Source organism: Pipistrellus hanaki (genome assembly GCF_964339955.1).
Source record: "Pipistrellus hanaki genome assembly, chromosome: 6".
Taxonomy (NCBI): Eukaryota; Metazoa; Chordata; class Mammalia; order Chiroptera; family Vespertilionidae; genus Pipistrellus; species Pipistrellus hanaki.
Genome location: NC_140508.1, coordinates 38,625,744 through 38,641,988, shown reverse-complemented (window position 1 = coordinate 38,641,988; position 16,245 = coordinate 38,625,744). Strand labels below are relative to the sequence as shown.

The following is a 16,245-nucleotide window of genomic DNA, read 5'->3' as shown; positions in this document are numbered from 1 at the left end:
AAGGCCCTATAAACATGGGTTAGCTATTTGCCAAACCCCGTAGAATGACTAGGAAATAATGGTAAAGGGAGACAAGACAAAAATGGAGACCTTGTAGCCGAAACTGGTTTGGCTCAGTGGATAGAGCGTCGGCTTGAGGACTGAAAGGTCCCAGGTTCGATTCCGATCAAGGGCATATACCTTGGCTGTGGGCACATCCCCAGTAGGGGGTGAGCAAGAGGCACCGATCGATGATTCTCTCTCATCAATGTTTCTAACTCTCTTATCCCTCTCTCTTCCTCTCTGTAAAAAATCAATAAAATATGTATTTTTAAAAATGGAGATCTTGTAGACTCCCAACACTGTAGAATTGAAATCTGCAAGCCTCTTGGGTAGGGTCTTGCCCAAACTGCTCTTTCACAGGAAGATCAGATGGGCTGGAAGTGGTGATTTACCCACGGGCTGAAACAAAAGATTGGGTCTTAAAGATCCAATTAAGGCAGGGCTACACCAAATGAGGCAGATCCAGTCCCAGCCAGCAGAGTCCTTTTGGGTGAGGCTGTGTAGTTGGAAAGAGCAGATACATACTAAGTCTAAAAGAAACTGGTGTGTGTGGGGGGGGGGGGGGGGGAGGGGAGGGGGGGGAAGGGGGAAGAGTGTGTGTGCGCTTTGGGAGGAGAGAGGGGAAGGAGAAATAGGAAATGAGGGAGCCAACAACCAAACACAAGATAGGAATTGGGCAGAGGCATGAGCAAGTCAGAAATAAGCACACAGGGTCTTGGGTGATTGCTATAACCCAGATTTCATGGGCTAGTGCAGTGTTTTTCAACCTTTTTTGGGCAAAGGCACACTTGTTTCATGAAAAAAATCACGAGGCACACCATTAGAAAATGTTAAAAAAATTTAACTCTGTGCCTATATTGACTATATATAAAGTAATTCTCTTGAATAAGAATCAAATAAACACAAAGAAAGTATTTTATAATTACTTTATTATGAAATATTAAGTAAACAAAATAGTGAAAAATTATAAAATTCTTGTCTTGTCTGCACCTACGGCACACCAGGCAACAACTAGTGTGCCGCGGAACAGCGGTTGAAAAACGCTGGGCTAGTGGCATGTGAATTTATTTGTAAGACTAGCTTAAAGATATAGGGTCAAGCAATCAGACAGGTAAATGGCTCCCCTCCAGAAAAATAAGCAGCCATACAAAAAAGAGTCTCTCCATAGAAAATCAGGTTGAGCCCCTATTTATGCTAGTTTCTCCTGAAAGACTCATTAGTGGGCAATAGTAATTATTCAGATACTAGAGGCCCAGTGCATGAAATTCGTGCGGGGGGGGGGGGGGGTGTCCCTCAGCCCAGCCTGAACCATCTCCAATCTGGGACCCCTGGAGGGATGTCCGGCTGCCCATTTAGGCCTGATCCTACTGGGCAGCCGGACATCCCTCTCATAATCCAGGACTGCTGGCTCCAAACTGCTCGCCTGCCTGCCTTCCTGATTGCCCCTAACCACTTCTGCCTGCCAGCCTGATCACTCCCTAACTGCTCCCCTGCCAGCTTGATTGCCCCTATCTGCCCTCCCCTACAGGCCTGGTCACCCCTAACTGCCCTCCCCTGCAGGCTCAGTTGCCCCCAACTTCCCTCCTCTGCCGGCCTGGTCACCCTAACTACCCTTTCCTGCAGCCTTGATCGCCCCCAACTGCCCTCCCTTGCAGGCCTGGTCCCTCCCAACAGCCCTCCCCTGCTGGCCATCTTATTGCGGCCATCTTGTGTCCATATGGGGGCAGCCATCTTTGACCACATGGAGGCAGCCATCTTGTGTGTTGGAGTGATGGCCAATTTGCAAATTACTCTTTTAGTAGATAGTATTCTTCAGACCCCAAGAACTAATAGTAAGCAAAAAGATGCTAGAAGAAATGCTAGTTGAGAAATATAGACAAGTTACATTAGCACCGTGGTTGGCAAACTGCGGCTCACAAGCCACATGCGTCTCTTTGGCCCCTTGAGTGTGGCTCTTCCACAAAATACCACGCCCTGGGAAAGTTTATTATGAAGAAGTGGTGTTAGAAGTTTAAGTTTAAAAAATTTGGAAATTTCAATCATTGTACTATTGATATTTGGCTCTGTTGAATAATGAGTTTGTCGACCACTGCACTAGCATGATTTCTAGTATTTACAGGCTTCAGTATCTAATAAAAGAGCCCTAAAGTTTTACAGTTCATCCAAAGATGCCCAAGCATACTAATTCCTCATTTATTCAACAATCTTAGCTTTTCATGGCACCACTAAAAGAAAGCAAAAAATGCCTCAAAGGTTACATAAAATCCTATAAAACAAACAACACTAAGGAGTGACAGCTGGCATCAAAGAGAAGATGAAAACAACACTATAAAAATTGGCACAAAAACACAAAATCTCTCTTCTAACACTCCAAGTGTTTTAATGCGGGATTAAAAGCTTTCCATACATCTAAAGGTCATGCAAGAATCTGAGCACAATTAACACATGCTCATAATAATGATCCTGAGACAACAGTGTCATCTATTGAGAAAGGCAAGAATGTCTTATGTTTTAGAAAGAACTCCACACAAGATGAAAAATTCAAGTTTTGAATATGTCAAGGGGGAGACAGCATGGCATATTCATGAAGGGGGGAAAAAGAAAGAAAAGAAAAGAAACAACAGTGCTCTGAATCCCATTTCATTGCCAAGTAGTTGGGATTCCAAGGTAAGTCACTTTCCTCTCTGTGCTCAGCCTTCCCCATCTATAAAAAGAGACTGGGATAAATAATTTCTAGGTCCTTCTTGTTCTAGCATTCTTGGCCCACTTGTAAGCTTCAGTTATCTAGAAAATCTGTTTATGAGGAACACCAAATTTTTCAAAGACACTGAGATAAAAGAGGAGTTAGTACAGTTCAAGACAACTTATTGTATATCACCCTTTTAAAAAAGTACCTCATTGTGGGTTTCTTTCAGCTATAACCTTCTTGTCCTCTTTTATTGCTGAGTTGCAGCATTCTGTTGATTCTTTGGCATCTTTACTATCCCCTGTCCAACAGTTATTCCTGGCTAGAACCCTACTCCATGTTTCAGCTTCTCTATCAACAATTATGTAACCTGGAAATGCTCAAGTTTCTCTTATCATGAATATGAGAAGCTATTAACTAGTCCTATGGAAGCATTATTGTTCAAAGAAGCTGGTAAAAGATAACAGGACAAACTATAGCTACAATTCTTTTCTTTTTATCCAAAGCTGCAAAGAAAATAGCATTCCAACACTGCTGGGGGCTAATTCCAGCAGGCCATAAATGCAAGAAGTTCATCAAAAGGTTGGTGAACCTTGAGGCTTTAAGCAGGGCTGAAGGTAAATGTTATTGCCTGCTGCCAGAAAGCTGAGGGCATTTTCCCAAACCTGAAAATCTACATGTTATTACCTGCTGCTGGACAAACAGCTGAACAGCTAAAGACAGTTCCCCCAACCTGATAGTCTTACTGTTTACCAAACTTTACCTTTGATATATATATCTACTTTGCTATAGGCCAAAATGTGAGAATAAAAAGTTCTAGGTCCAGAGATTCAGAGAACTTAGTTACTAAAGCTAAGCTCCATATGACTCCCCCATGTATTCCAAATTTATAATTCATGTCTAGTCTCTTTATTAATTTACTTGCAGCCCTTCTCCAGATTCCTGAACCCTTCTATATGCTGAGAAACACACCGGCACAACACAATACACCAACAGAGGATGGATATTCTGTTAATGTTTAAGTCTATTAAAGGTCCCAAAAGTAACCTTAAACTCAGTTCCTCTTAACTGGAGAGAAGAAGTCAAGTAAAAAATGTAATCAATCCTCAATTTTTTTGTATTAACAGAATGAGCACATGAATATAGTTAGACACATGCAGAGAGAAGTATCATAATATTCTGTGCTTGATTTTAAATCCTTCTAGGTTTAGTCAATGACTTTGAATATTGATGGGTAGTTGAAGGGAAGTATAAAGAGCCAAAGTAGATAATTTGCTTATAGGCAACTGATAATCTAAAATGAGCTAAGAGATGAAAATGTATTGTAGTTGTTTCACTAGACCTTTTTACAAAATTGGGATGAAGATAACCTAGTTTCTATTTATCAACCCACAATGGAGCTGAGGTCCTAAAATTTAGGTCAATACTTTCAGATCAGTCACTCCTTGAATTATATGAAAGGGAAAATGGCTTTGAACTATTTAGCTGAAATACTAGAATTAAATAGCTGACCTTGGAGAAGGTAAGAATTCTTGCTATACCTTTTCCTAAGTCCAATCTCTCTATAGCTACATTAAGACTCAGACCAAAATCAACCACCTCCTTCAGGAACTTTAGGGGAGAAGGAGGAAGAAAAAGAAAGGAGAAATTTGTAAACAAGATTCCTAATTCTAGAAAAGAGGAAAACTGAGATATCTAAGTGATATTAAAGAGACCTTTTCTCTTTAATCTCTCTCTCTCTCTCTCTCTCTCTCTCTCTCTCTCTCAAATCCAATTTAAAAAAAACAAAAGATTTTTTTTTTTGGGGGGGGGGGGGTTTACAGCAAATGCACTGTTTGTAATTATCCTATATAATAAAAGGCTAATATGCAAATTGTCCCCTTTGACTGGGAGTTTGACCAGGGAGCAGGGCCAGCCAACTGCCTGCACGCAGCCCCTACCCTCAACTGGGGCGAGCCAGCTGAACCCCACCTATGCATGAATTCATGCACCAGGCCTCTAGTATCAATAATAAAAATCAAATAACATTTACTGGGCACTTGCTATGTGTCAGGCACTATACTACTGAGCACTACCCATACTGTGCTCACTTAATCCTGTATGTTAAAGATGGTGAGATAAACCCAGCTGGTACAGCTCGGTGGTTGAGCATTAACCTATGGATTAGGAAGCCAAGGTTTGATTCCTGGTCAGAGCACATGCCCAGGTTGCAGTTTGATCCCTAGTAGGGGATGTGCAGGAGGTAAACAATCAATGATTATCTCTTATCATTAATGTTTCTCTCTCTCTCTCTCTCTCTCTCTCTCTCTCTCTCTCTCTCTCTCTCTCTCCTTTCCTCTCTGAAGTCAATAAGACTATATATTATAACAGATGGTGAGATAACACTATTATATAATCTCCATTCTAAAGTTGAAGACCTGAGGCTTAAAGAGACTAATTAACTGAACCAAGATCACGTAACTTGCAACCAACAGAGGAAGATTTCAAACACAGGAAGTTGGCCCAGGGTTTGTGTTCATACACTACATTAAACATTAAATGAAGGTGCCTAATGGGCACGCTCAGAACATCATGTGCTTGGAATTATCTTCTCCAACAATACTGAAGAAATTATTTTCTTCAAGCTATTTGGAACCATCCCCATTCTCTAATGTAGTCATTTTTATACATGAAAACTTCTCTATTGGGATAAGCCTTATAAATCCAATCACCAATTTAAACAATAACCACCTAGTGAGAGACAGAAGAAAGGTGAGGCTGTCTTTCTTTCTCAAGTTCACTTCCAAAATTAGGCATCTCAATAAGACCTATCTCCAAGAAAGCTGAAATAAATAGGTAGGACTGAAGAGTGTCCCTTAAAAAAAAAAAGCATTTTATTGGTCTATGAAGTAGATAAACCCACATTCATTATGCCAATATGAAATCCACAAAGGTAAAAAGTAAGACCAACTAGAAAGCTACTCATTTGACCAAGTCCCATGAGTCTAAAGTAAGATGATGGAGCTTCAAAGAGAAAGGAAGGGACAGAAGACTAGTGAAGAAACAACTGCTCTGCAAAGCCTTTCCAACTTCCCAGTGGCAGACCTGTCCTGCCTCTGTGCCACCACATCTTGCTCACACCTCTGTAAACAGCACTGACACTGCGTACTGGCTTCTCAGTTTTGAAATCTGTGGGATGCTCCCACTAGTCTATAAGCTTCACAAGAGCAAGAACTGTGACTTAATCATTTTCAACTCCTGATAACTTGATTCCCGAGAGAGGAACTAGTCCTCTGCTTATGAGCTTGCATGATCCATGAGGAAAAGAACCATGCCTTTCAATCGTTAAGCCCTTTCATCTTTGAGAAATAGCTCCAAGGCTTCTTCAAGTCTACTGAACAGACAGCCCTGACTAAAATGCAAATTGTGGGTAGGTGGTGGGGCAGGTGGAGAGATGCAGAGAATTATGTGATACCAGAACATCTGGCCAGAATGTTCAGTAAACACATGAAAGTCAAATCAGAGCCAGTGAAGTAAGAGTTGTCTACATAAAGGTGCTGAAAGACAGAAGACGAAAGAATGTAGGAGTCAAGAAAATCTTTGGCCTTCAAGAGGGCATTGACAACCATCAAGAACGAAAGTGTTAGACATTCTACAAAATAACTGACTAGTCAAAAAATGTCAAGGTCATATAAGACAAAGAAAATGACAATTAAATGCAATTGAGATCCTGGATAGGATCCCAGAACAGAAAAAGAACATGAGCGGAAAAACTGGTGACATTTGAGTTAAATCTGTAGCTTAGTACGTTACTGGTATATAAATGTTAATTTCCTGGTTTTAATCATTATACTATGGTTATAAAATATGTTAACTTTATGGGATGCTGAGTGAATAGTATACGAAAACTGTTTAAAATTAGTTCAAAATAAAAAAAAATTTTTTTCAATGTAGGTTTTATAGCAAGAGTAGCAAGACATAATGAGGAAGAGGAGAACAATTCAGAAACCGAAGTAAAAGATTTGAACCAAACTTTCTTGATGTCTACCATGAAAGCAAAGATACAAGTCAGCAAGCAAATAAGCTTTCCAAAAGGGGCAAATAATCAGAGCATATTTGAAGGCGTGTACTAATTATTCACTCAATTGATTATTAAACACCTATTATTAGGCATCAATATGGGGAAGACACTGCGAGGTGCTGGTCCTTGCCTCTAAGTTCACTGTCTAGTCTACAAGGAAACTATACATATGTGTTTTGTGAGTATAAAAGAAAACACTAGGAAAAGAGAGAGGATAAAAACGTTAAAGGAAGAAAATGAACCTAAGAAGAAAATCACTCAGGAGATAAAACAGAAAACACCCTGAAGTGGGAATAGCTTTTTCATCTGTTATTGATAGTCTCACAACTAACAAAAAGTAACTTCAAAAAGCACTAAACTGTCATGCAAAAAGCCTATTTCACGATGCTATAAAATACTATCAGCTTTATAAGTAAAATAAGGCGACCAATGAATGAAAAATATATCTGCACACAAAGTGTTCAGCCCTCCAATGTTTCTTAAACGCACACGATCAGAGAGAGAGAGAGAGAGAGAGAGAGAGAGAGAGAGAGAGAAAGAGAGAGAGAGAGAGAAGCTCAGTTACAAACTACACTACTTTAAGAGAAAGAGGCAGATAATAACAAATGCAACTGCTAAACAAGCAAGAAAAAATGCTTATTAAAGCAAATTTGAACTAACTTTATATACCTAATAGATTAATGGGGAAAATTAAATTATGACAACCAGTAATATCAAGTGCAGTAAAACCAGAACACACACTGCTCTTAGCACTGTAAACTGATAAAGGATTAATTCCATATGAGCACTATGTATTGCTTAACATAATTACATGTAAAGTGACCCCATCATCTCCTGTCACTCCCCTCATTTACTCAATGCTCTGAACATTTCACTCCCATGCTTTTGCTCTCACTAATCCAAGTCAAGAATGATTCTCCTCAGCCCCTTCATTACCCCACACAATTCCTATTCATTCAAACTGAGATTCCAATGTCATCTCCCTTTTCTTCAATGACCAAACCAAATCCATTCCCACCACACATCCCCTCTCCAGGATATCCAATCATTCCTTCTATCGTGCTTTATTCACACAGTTAGATGTTAAAATGTCTGTCTTGCTCCTTAAGTTATGAATTCTTTAAGGTCCAGACAATGTCTTAATAATTTTAGTATATGTAATACTTAGCACAAAATATGGCACACAGCAATTACTAAAGATAGATAGGAGGGGAAAATGCCAAATGACTAAAGAAATTCACTACAATATTATTTCCAAGGCTAAAAAAAACTGAAAACCACCTACATACTCAATTTAGGGGAAAATGGTCAATCTATCACAAAAAAACACACAATATATATATAAAAAAGCCCAAGTGACCATTAAACTGGTAGCCATGATGTGCAGGACCACCAGGGGTCAGACACTCAATCCACAGGCATGGAAACATGGCACAGACTGATGAATCTCAGAGGGAAGGAGGCAAGGGAGGGCGGGGGGGGAGGGGAGGAAGAGATTCCAAAGATCTTATATGCCTACTAGAGGCCCAGTGCACAAATTCGTGCACCTGTGGGGTCCCTCTGCCTGGCCTGAACTTTCTCTCAATCTGGGACCCCTCAGGGAATGTAAGACTGCCAGTATTGGCCCAATCCCTGAAGGCCAGGTCAAGAGACCCCAGTGGTGCACAAATCCATGTACTGGGCCTCTAGTTAATAATAACATAAAGACTATGTAAAGTCCTGGCCAGTGTGGTTCAGTTAGTTGGGCACAGTTCTGTGCATCAAAAGGTTGCCCACTCCATTCCCAGTCAGGGCACATGCCCGGATTGCAGGCTTGATCCCCAGTAGGGGATATGCAAGAGGCAGCCAATCAATGTTTTACTCTCACATCTCTCTCTCTCGTTCTCTCTCTTAAAATTAATGAAAATATTTTTTAACAAAAACTATATGTAGAAACACAGGAAATATTTCTGACAATGTTAAATTGAAAATATAACACAGGAGCATTTGAGATCTTGGTTCCCCAGCATATGTCATCAGTTTGGCCCAAATAAAAGTATAAAAATAAAATATAACACAAAATAGTATATACACAATAGTTATAGCCATGCAAAATACCTAAGGACTGTGGGAATATAAAAATATTTATTAGATTAGGTTATTAGTTTTCCTTTTCTCAAATACTTCATTTTAATACTGGTGTTGTTGGTGTACTGTTATTAGGAATTTTTATTACAAAAAGGAGAAATAATAAGGGGAAAGGAGCAGGATTATAGATTCCTATAAGCACCTGCAATCCAAGGAAATGCTAGGATATCACTGATAGGTGACAAGAGTAGTGGGTGTCTGCAATATTGTCAAAACCCAGGGTCTCTGACCCCAATCTGCCTCAAACAGAGTATTTCTCATGTCACAAAGGAAGTCATTCCCACTGAGCCAACCTGCACTAAATGCAAAGTCCTTATTGCAAAACTTTGGATGTAAGAACTTTTCCCAGACATCTGTGAAATTAGTATTAATGAGAACACCCTGGAGTTTATATGTGCAGCAGAAACTTCTCAGCCAAGAAACTGCTGGGCACACTTCTTGATGAGATGTCTAAGCCTGAAGGCATCAAAAAAGTACATTTCCATATTGGGAACATAGCTGGTTTCCTCTTTAAGACTTTTTCCAACACCTCCTGTCCACATTATAATTCTCCTGTCTTCTCAAATGAATAGTTAGTAATATATGTCAAGGATATAAGACATATACAGAGAGGCCCTTACTGCCTAACTCGATTACTAGAAGAACCAATCTCCGCAGAAAATAGGAATCTTTCTACCAAGTTGCCTAGAAAATTAAATTTAGTGAGCACACTAAAAATGTTAAATACTTTTAATAAACATTTTTTGACATTACATATTTTCTTTGCTTACCTGTGCCTCTAAATTTTAGGAAAGAGCCAGAAGTTATATAGCTGATTCCCCTCGTTTTATAGGTGTTTTTATAAGAGATTTTAAAAAATTATGTACAGAGATGGGAAGTGACTTGTCCTGAATCACTGAGGTAAGTAATGAAAAAGGTAGGATTAAAACTTAAATCTTCCAGATTTTCAGCCCTGTTTCAGCCTACTACATAATGCTTTTTTATACCTTGAAATCTCTAAAGCTCTTGGTCTAAATAATTAGGTATCACAGAATTTTAAAGCTAGAAGGGACCTCAGAGAGACTTATTTAATCCCCTCATTAGGCATGTGAGGAAACTGAGGCCCAGGAAGATTAAGTGATTGCTCTCAATTATCTTGGATGGCAGGAAAAAAGTATAATTTAAGCTCAAAGAAAAACAAAACAAAAAAAACAAAAACAACAACAACAACAAAAAAACCCCTGCAAACTAATGGCCATGTAAAGGGAGGAGAATGTCTCAGCTGGAGAAAAAAAAAATTTAATGTAGATTGTTCTAGTCCAGGGGATCTCAAATGTGGTCCCTGGATCAATAGGTTCACATCACCAGGGATCTTGTCAGAAATGCAAGTTTTAAGGTCCCATGGGAGGCTTACTGAATCAAACTCTGGTGGTGGGGATATTCAAATCAGACATCTTGTTCCCACACGTCCCTGAGATATGAACTTTAGTGGTAATATTGATAACTATAATCAGTGGCACTTAAAATTACGCTTTCTTCTATATGTGTACCATACTTCAGTTTTCTGTGTTTTTTTTTTTAATTTTTAAAAAGCTAAAAACAAAATGGAAAACTAGATTTGGGCATTCAGTAGATTTTAGTTCCACCTCTACTCCTTACTGGCTCTTAACCTTGCTCAGGTAGGTTGATCTCTCTAGCTTGAGTCTCCTTTTCTATTAAAACAAAAGGTATGCCAAGAGGTATGTTGAGAATTAAATGTAAGAATTTATCTTAAAGCACTTTAGCTCAGCATCTGGTACAGAATAGACAAACAATGCAGCAAGTGTTTAGGAACTTCAGCAATAAGATAAGTTACTTTTTGTACCTCATCTATGCAACAGGGATTAAAAATAGTACCTTCCTCATAGGGTTGTTATAAGAATTTAGAAAGATGATATAGGTAAATAGGCATCTTTCATATCTACAAAGTGCTACTGTTTTCAAAGAGTTTCTGTATCCATTAACTCATAGATGATCTTCATGACTTCCACAAAAGTTTGAATGGTTACAGATTAGATTCTAGGCAGTACTAACCTTTAGCAACAGGAGTGAACGTTGATCTTTCAGAAAGGAAAATGTATGAATAGTGTAGGCTGGGAATGAACAGAGGTAGAAATAGGAGATCAGGATTCTGCTTTCATCTCAGCCACTATCTTGGCCCATAACCTCAGGGAAGTCCCTTTACCAAAATGTGGTAATTGCTTGAATGAGATCACCTATAACATCTCTCAAAATGAAATTCAAACTCCTTATCATGGCCCACAGAAAGGCCTACATTTTCCAGCACTTCCTATCATCTGCCTACAACTCCAGCCTCATCACCTGCCCTTCTCCTGCTCACTCACCATCAAAGCTCTTTTTGATCCTCCAACTGGCTGCACCAGCTTCTAACTCATAGCCTATATAGTTGCTGTTCCCTCTGCCATTATCATTCTGCCCTTTCCACAAGATTGGCTCTTTCTCAGCAGGAGATATATTAAAAAAGAAAAAAACACACCCTAATATGCAAATAGACAGAACAGCAGAACAACCAACCAGCCAGTCGCTATGATGTGCGCTGACCACCAGGAGTAACACGAAGAACATGGCGGGCGTCGCCTGCAGCAGGAAGGTGGAGCAGGTGAGCATGGGTACCAGACCAAGGCAGGGTGCCGGTTGCTGTCATCAGGGCAAGCCTCTGGTGGTTACTGAAAATTCTTTGCTCCCTCGCACCATGATCCTGCCAGACGCTCACACCTACTGCTGGCAGCGCTCAGAGCCAGCCCCAATGTCAATGGGTGGGAGCAGCAGCTGCTGGCCTTGACTGCCCCTTAGGGCTTCTCCACCTCCCCCTGCTCCTGAGGGGCAATCGGGGCAGCAGTAGCTGCTAGCATCTGCTGCTGGCACAGGACCCAATTGCTCCATGCTGTCAGTGGGTGCGAGCAGGGCCAGCGCTGTCAGGCAGCAGGAGCAGGGCTGCTGGCAGACAGGGGACTGGGACCGTAGCAGGGGGGCCAGGCAGGGGCATGGAGGATGGGCCAAGACCCACCCCTATGCCCACCGCAGCCTCGTGGCCCATATTTCCTATCAAGGTGCATGAATTCATGTACTGGGCCCCTAATCTAAAATAACAGATCCTGTCTCCCACTCCCAGAGGTTACTTTCTATAGCTTCTATAGCAGCACTGTCCAATAAAAATATTCTGAAATCCACAAAAAGTCAAATATATAACTTTAAATTTTTTAATAGCCACATTAAGTTTTTGAGGTGACATTAATTTTAATAATATATTTTCTTTAAGCCAATATATACTAAGTATTATCAGTCCAACTTATAATCAAAATAAAAATTATTAATGTATTTTTAATTCATTTTTTTCATACTAAATCTTGGAAAACAGTGTGTATTTTACACATATATCATATCCCAATTTGAACTATCCACATTTCAAGTGTTGACAGTCACATGGGCCCAGTGGCTACCATACTAAATAGCACAATTCTTTTTTTTTTTTTTTTAATTGATTTTTTACAGAGAGGAAAAGAGAGGGATAGAGAGTTAGAAACATCGATGAGAGAGAATCATCGATCAGCTGCCGCTTGCACACCCCCTACTGGGGATGTGCCCGCAATCCAGGTACATGCCCTTGACCGGAATTGAACCTGGGACCTTTCAGTCTGCAGGCCGACGCTCTATCCACTGAGCCAAACTGGTCTCGGCAATAGCGCAATTCTTTAGTATTACCTGAAAACTCTTCAAAGCACTTATCACAATCTGAATTTTTATTTACTCACTTATTTTGTTACTTTCCCACCAGACTATAAGCTCCACAAAAGCAAGAACCTTGTCTATCTGGTTCAATAATTATTTGTTGAGCAAATGATTGAACCTCTTCTAGCTTTAATATTCCATGAGTCAATGTCTAGCAATTTTACCACCCAAACAGACATATTCATTCAACAGCACTCCTATTTCCTTCCTTCTTTCAATTACTATCTTAAAATGAGAAATCTTTTGACTTTACCTCTCCTCATTTTATAAGCCCTGTCTAGTTTCTAAGTTCAGTTCTTTGTATAGTGGCTGAGGTAGTGGCACGAATATAATTGCTAACATTTACTGAATGTTTACCATTTGACAAGCATTGGTCTAAGCTTCACATGAGATCTATGTGGTAGATATCAACATTGCCCCACCCCCACCCCATTTACAGATGAGGAAACCAAGGCATAGACAGGTTAAGCATTTTGTTCAAGGTTATACCTTGAACAAAATGATTGGAATCTGTTATGAGCAAAACGGATTCCAGGCAACATGGGGCTCCAGACTCATGGCTCTCAATTACCTATTCTTTATACCGCAGAGCTGGTCCAGTACAAACAGGAGGCTAGCTATATGTGTTATTCTAGTAGCCAAATTAAAAGGTGAGTAGCTACATTAAAAAGTAAACAGAGCCAGGCTGGTGATACTCAGTGATTGAGCCTCAACCTGTGAACTAGGTGGTCTCAGATTGGTTTCGGTCCAGGCTACAGGCTTGGTCCCCAGTGTGAGGCATGCGGGGGCTAGGGGTTGGGGTGGGGGGTTACGGCAGTCAGTGGTCTCTCTCATCATTGAGTTTCTATCTCTCTATATGTCTCCCTCTCTGAAGTCAATAAAAATATATATTTTTTTAAAAAAAGTAAACAGAGCCCAGCTGGTGTGACTCAGTGTTTGAGTATCAACCCATGAACCAGGAGGTCAGGGTTCGATTCCCAGGGAGGGCACATGTCTGGGTTGTGGGCTCGATCCCCAATAGAGGGTATGAAGAAGGCAGCCGTTCCCATGATTCTCTCTCATCATTGATGTTTCTCTCTCTTCCTCTCCCTTCCTCTCTCTGAAATCAATAATTTTTTAAAGTAAACAAACAGGTAAAATTTATTTTAAATATATTCTATTTCATCCATTATCCATAATGATCTCTTAATCAGCATGATCTGTAATCAATGTCATTAATAAGATTAATATGATGATGTAGTCAATACAAAACCTTTACTCCTTTCATACTGAATCTCCAAAACCTGGTGTGATTTTACACTTACAGTACTTCTCAATTCTGACTAGTCCCATTTCAACTATTCAATAGCCATATGTGGCTAATGGCCACAATACTGAACAGAACAGCTCTACTGCCTCTCACAAGGAGCCTCTTTAGAAAGCCAAAAGACGGAGGAAAAAGCTGAGCCAGGAGACCTCAGCTCTTGCTTGTTAAGTGACTCTGGACAAGTCTTTTCCATCCTCTGGGCCACCGGTTCCCAACAGGTACCCTGAGCCCCCTGGGAAGATCCTAAGGGTCTATCCCATGCTAGAGTTCCAAACATTTCCCAACATCTGCAGTTAATATGGGTACAGCTTTCTACACCTTAAAATCAACTTTCACACCCATCAGTTGGCATAGTGCTCAAACAACGCTACTGCATAGTTATTACTCTCTCCATTTTATACACCCAAAACCTGAGGCTCAAAGAGGATGAATCAGCTTGTCCAAACGCACCGTAGCCAGTCAGTGGAGAAGCTGGGTCTCAAATGCAAGGACCAGCGCTCTCCCACCACCACAAACTCAATGACTGGGGAAGAAGGGAGGGAAGGGGGCGGTTGTGAAGAAGAGTTGAAGGGGACCGGGCCCAAGGGTGGGTGAGGAGGAGCCCAGACGAGTTAGTTGAAAAGGGGCTCGGGCCTTGGGAAGGAATAAGTGGAAAGTGCACAGGGGGGTCTCGGGAGGGAGTGAAGTGAAAGAAGAGGCTCGGACCTCGGTGGCATGAGAAGTGAGGGGTCCAGGGCCCTGGACTTGGGGTGAGGAAAGGTGAGATGAAGGGACTCTGGTCCTGCCACACATATTCGGATAAGAGTACGGCGCCATAGCTCTCCCGTCCCTCCTACCTGGTAGCTGAGAAGTTCGCCTACGTCCATGCTTCCAGGCGCAGCTAACACACCGCTAACTCTGGATCCTTGCCCCTTCCACTCACAACCAAGCCGTGGCCCCCTTCAGCTGCTCCGCAGCCACACTGCCGAAAAGCGCCGTGAGCGGGGACGCAGAACCAATGAGGGAAAGGTTGCGCGACGCACGAGCCAGCCACACTGCGGCTAAAGGCGGCGCTGCCGTAAAGCGCGCCGCACTGGTGGCAGCGCTGCTTCCGCCCGGAGCCCGAAGGGGGCGGGGAGAGGGGCGGAGACTTGAAGAAGGAGGGCGGTGCCAGGAGAGGCAAGACCTTAGGAAACAAGATTTATTGCGCACTTCCTAAGGGCAGGCAGGGCAGGATGCAGGAACAGATCTCACTTGTTCCTTCCAGTGACCTAGGCAGTTTCATCCTCATTTCACAGACAAGGAAGCTAAGATATAGAACTGCACTGTGTAGGACTATTCCTACCGACCACACGTGGCTAATGAGAACTTGATGGTTTTGCTCAGTGGGTAGAGCGTTAGCCAGCCAAGGGACTGAAGGGTCCCTGGTTTGATTCCTGGTCAAGGGCACATGCCCAGGTTGTGGGCTCAATACCCAGTATAGGACATGCAGGAGACGAGACGATCAATGGTTTTCCCTCGTCATTGGTGTTTCTATCTCTTCCTCTCTGAAATCAATAAAAAATATATTAAGAAAAAAAATTTTAAGAGAACTTGAAATATGGCTAGATTTGAATTGAAATGTGCCATACGGTAAATAAAATGCACACATAGGTGGCATACATAGGTGGCTTGCTCCCATTGTGTTTTTGTTGAATAGTGCTGGCTCAGAAAGCATATTGCCCAAGGCCATACAACTATTACTGGCTGAAAAACTGTTAGTGATCAGATTTCCCTCTTTGGGCTTCTGTTTATTCATTTATGCAAGACCTGGTGGAAACTGGATGATTTTGTTTAAATCCAAGAAACATGGAAAGGTTTTCTGTAGAAGAAAGTTGACCATCATTGGGAAAGAATAATTCAAAGAGAGCATCTGAGTTCCTGTGACTTGAATTAGTCTCTATCTTCAAAGGGTGTTAAGCCTATCCCTTACTCCCTTAGTCTATCTTTTACTCCCTTAGCCATTAGTTATCTGTCCTTCGAGTTTATATTTGTCTTAGTTTTTCAGGCTGTTGGGGGCAGGATGTGGGGGGAATCTTACACTGGGTGGCTTATAAACAACAAATTTATTTCTCAGAGTTCTGGAGGATAGGAAGTTCAAGATCAAGGCGCTGGCAGATTCGTGTCAGATGAGGGCATGCTTTGTAGTGCGTAAATGTGCCTTGGAACTGTGTCCTCCCATGGCAGAAGGAGGTGAGGGAGCTTTCTCCTGCCTCTTATAAAAGCACTAATCCCACT

The 16,245-nt window shown here is 41.3% G+C and overlaps 1 protein-coding gene across 1 annotated transcript in view; it reads right to left on the bottom strand.

The window, feature by feature from the left end:
• CTNNBL1 (catenin beta like 1) overlaps positions 1 to 14,983 on the bottom strand; it is a 166,649-nt gene extending 151,666 nt beyond the window's left edge. The window contains exon 1 of the mRNA XM_084888682.1: positions 14,826 to 14,983. Coding sequence (XP_084744808.1) covers positions 14,826 to 14,855 — 30 coding nt within the window. The 5' untranslated portion in view covers positions 14,856 to 14,983. The remainder of the gene's footprint in view (positions 1 to 14,825) is intronic.
• Positions 14,984 to 16,245: the final 1,262 nt, after the last annotated feature.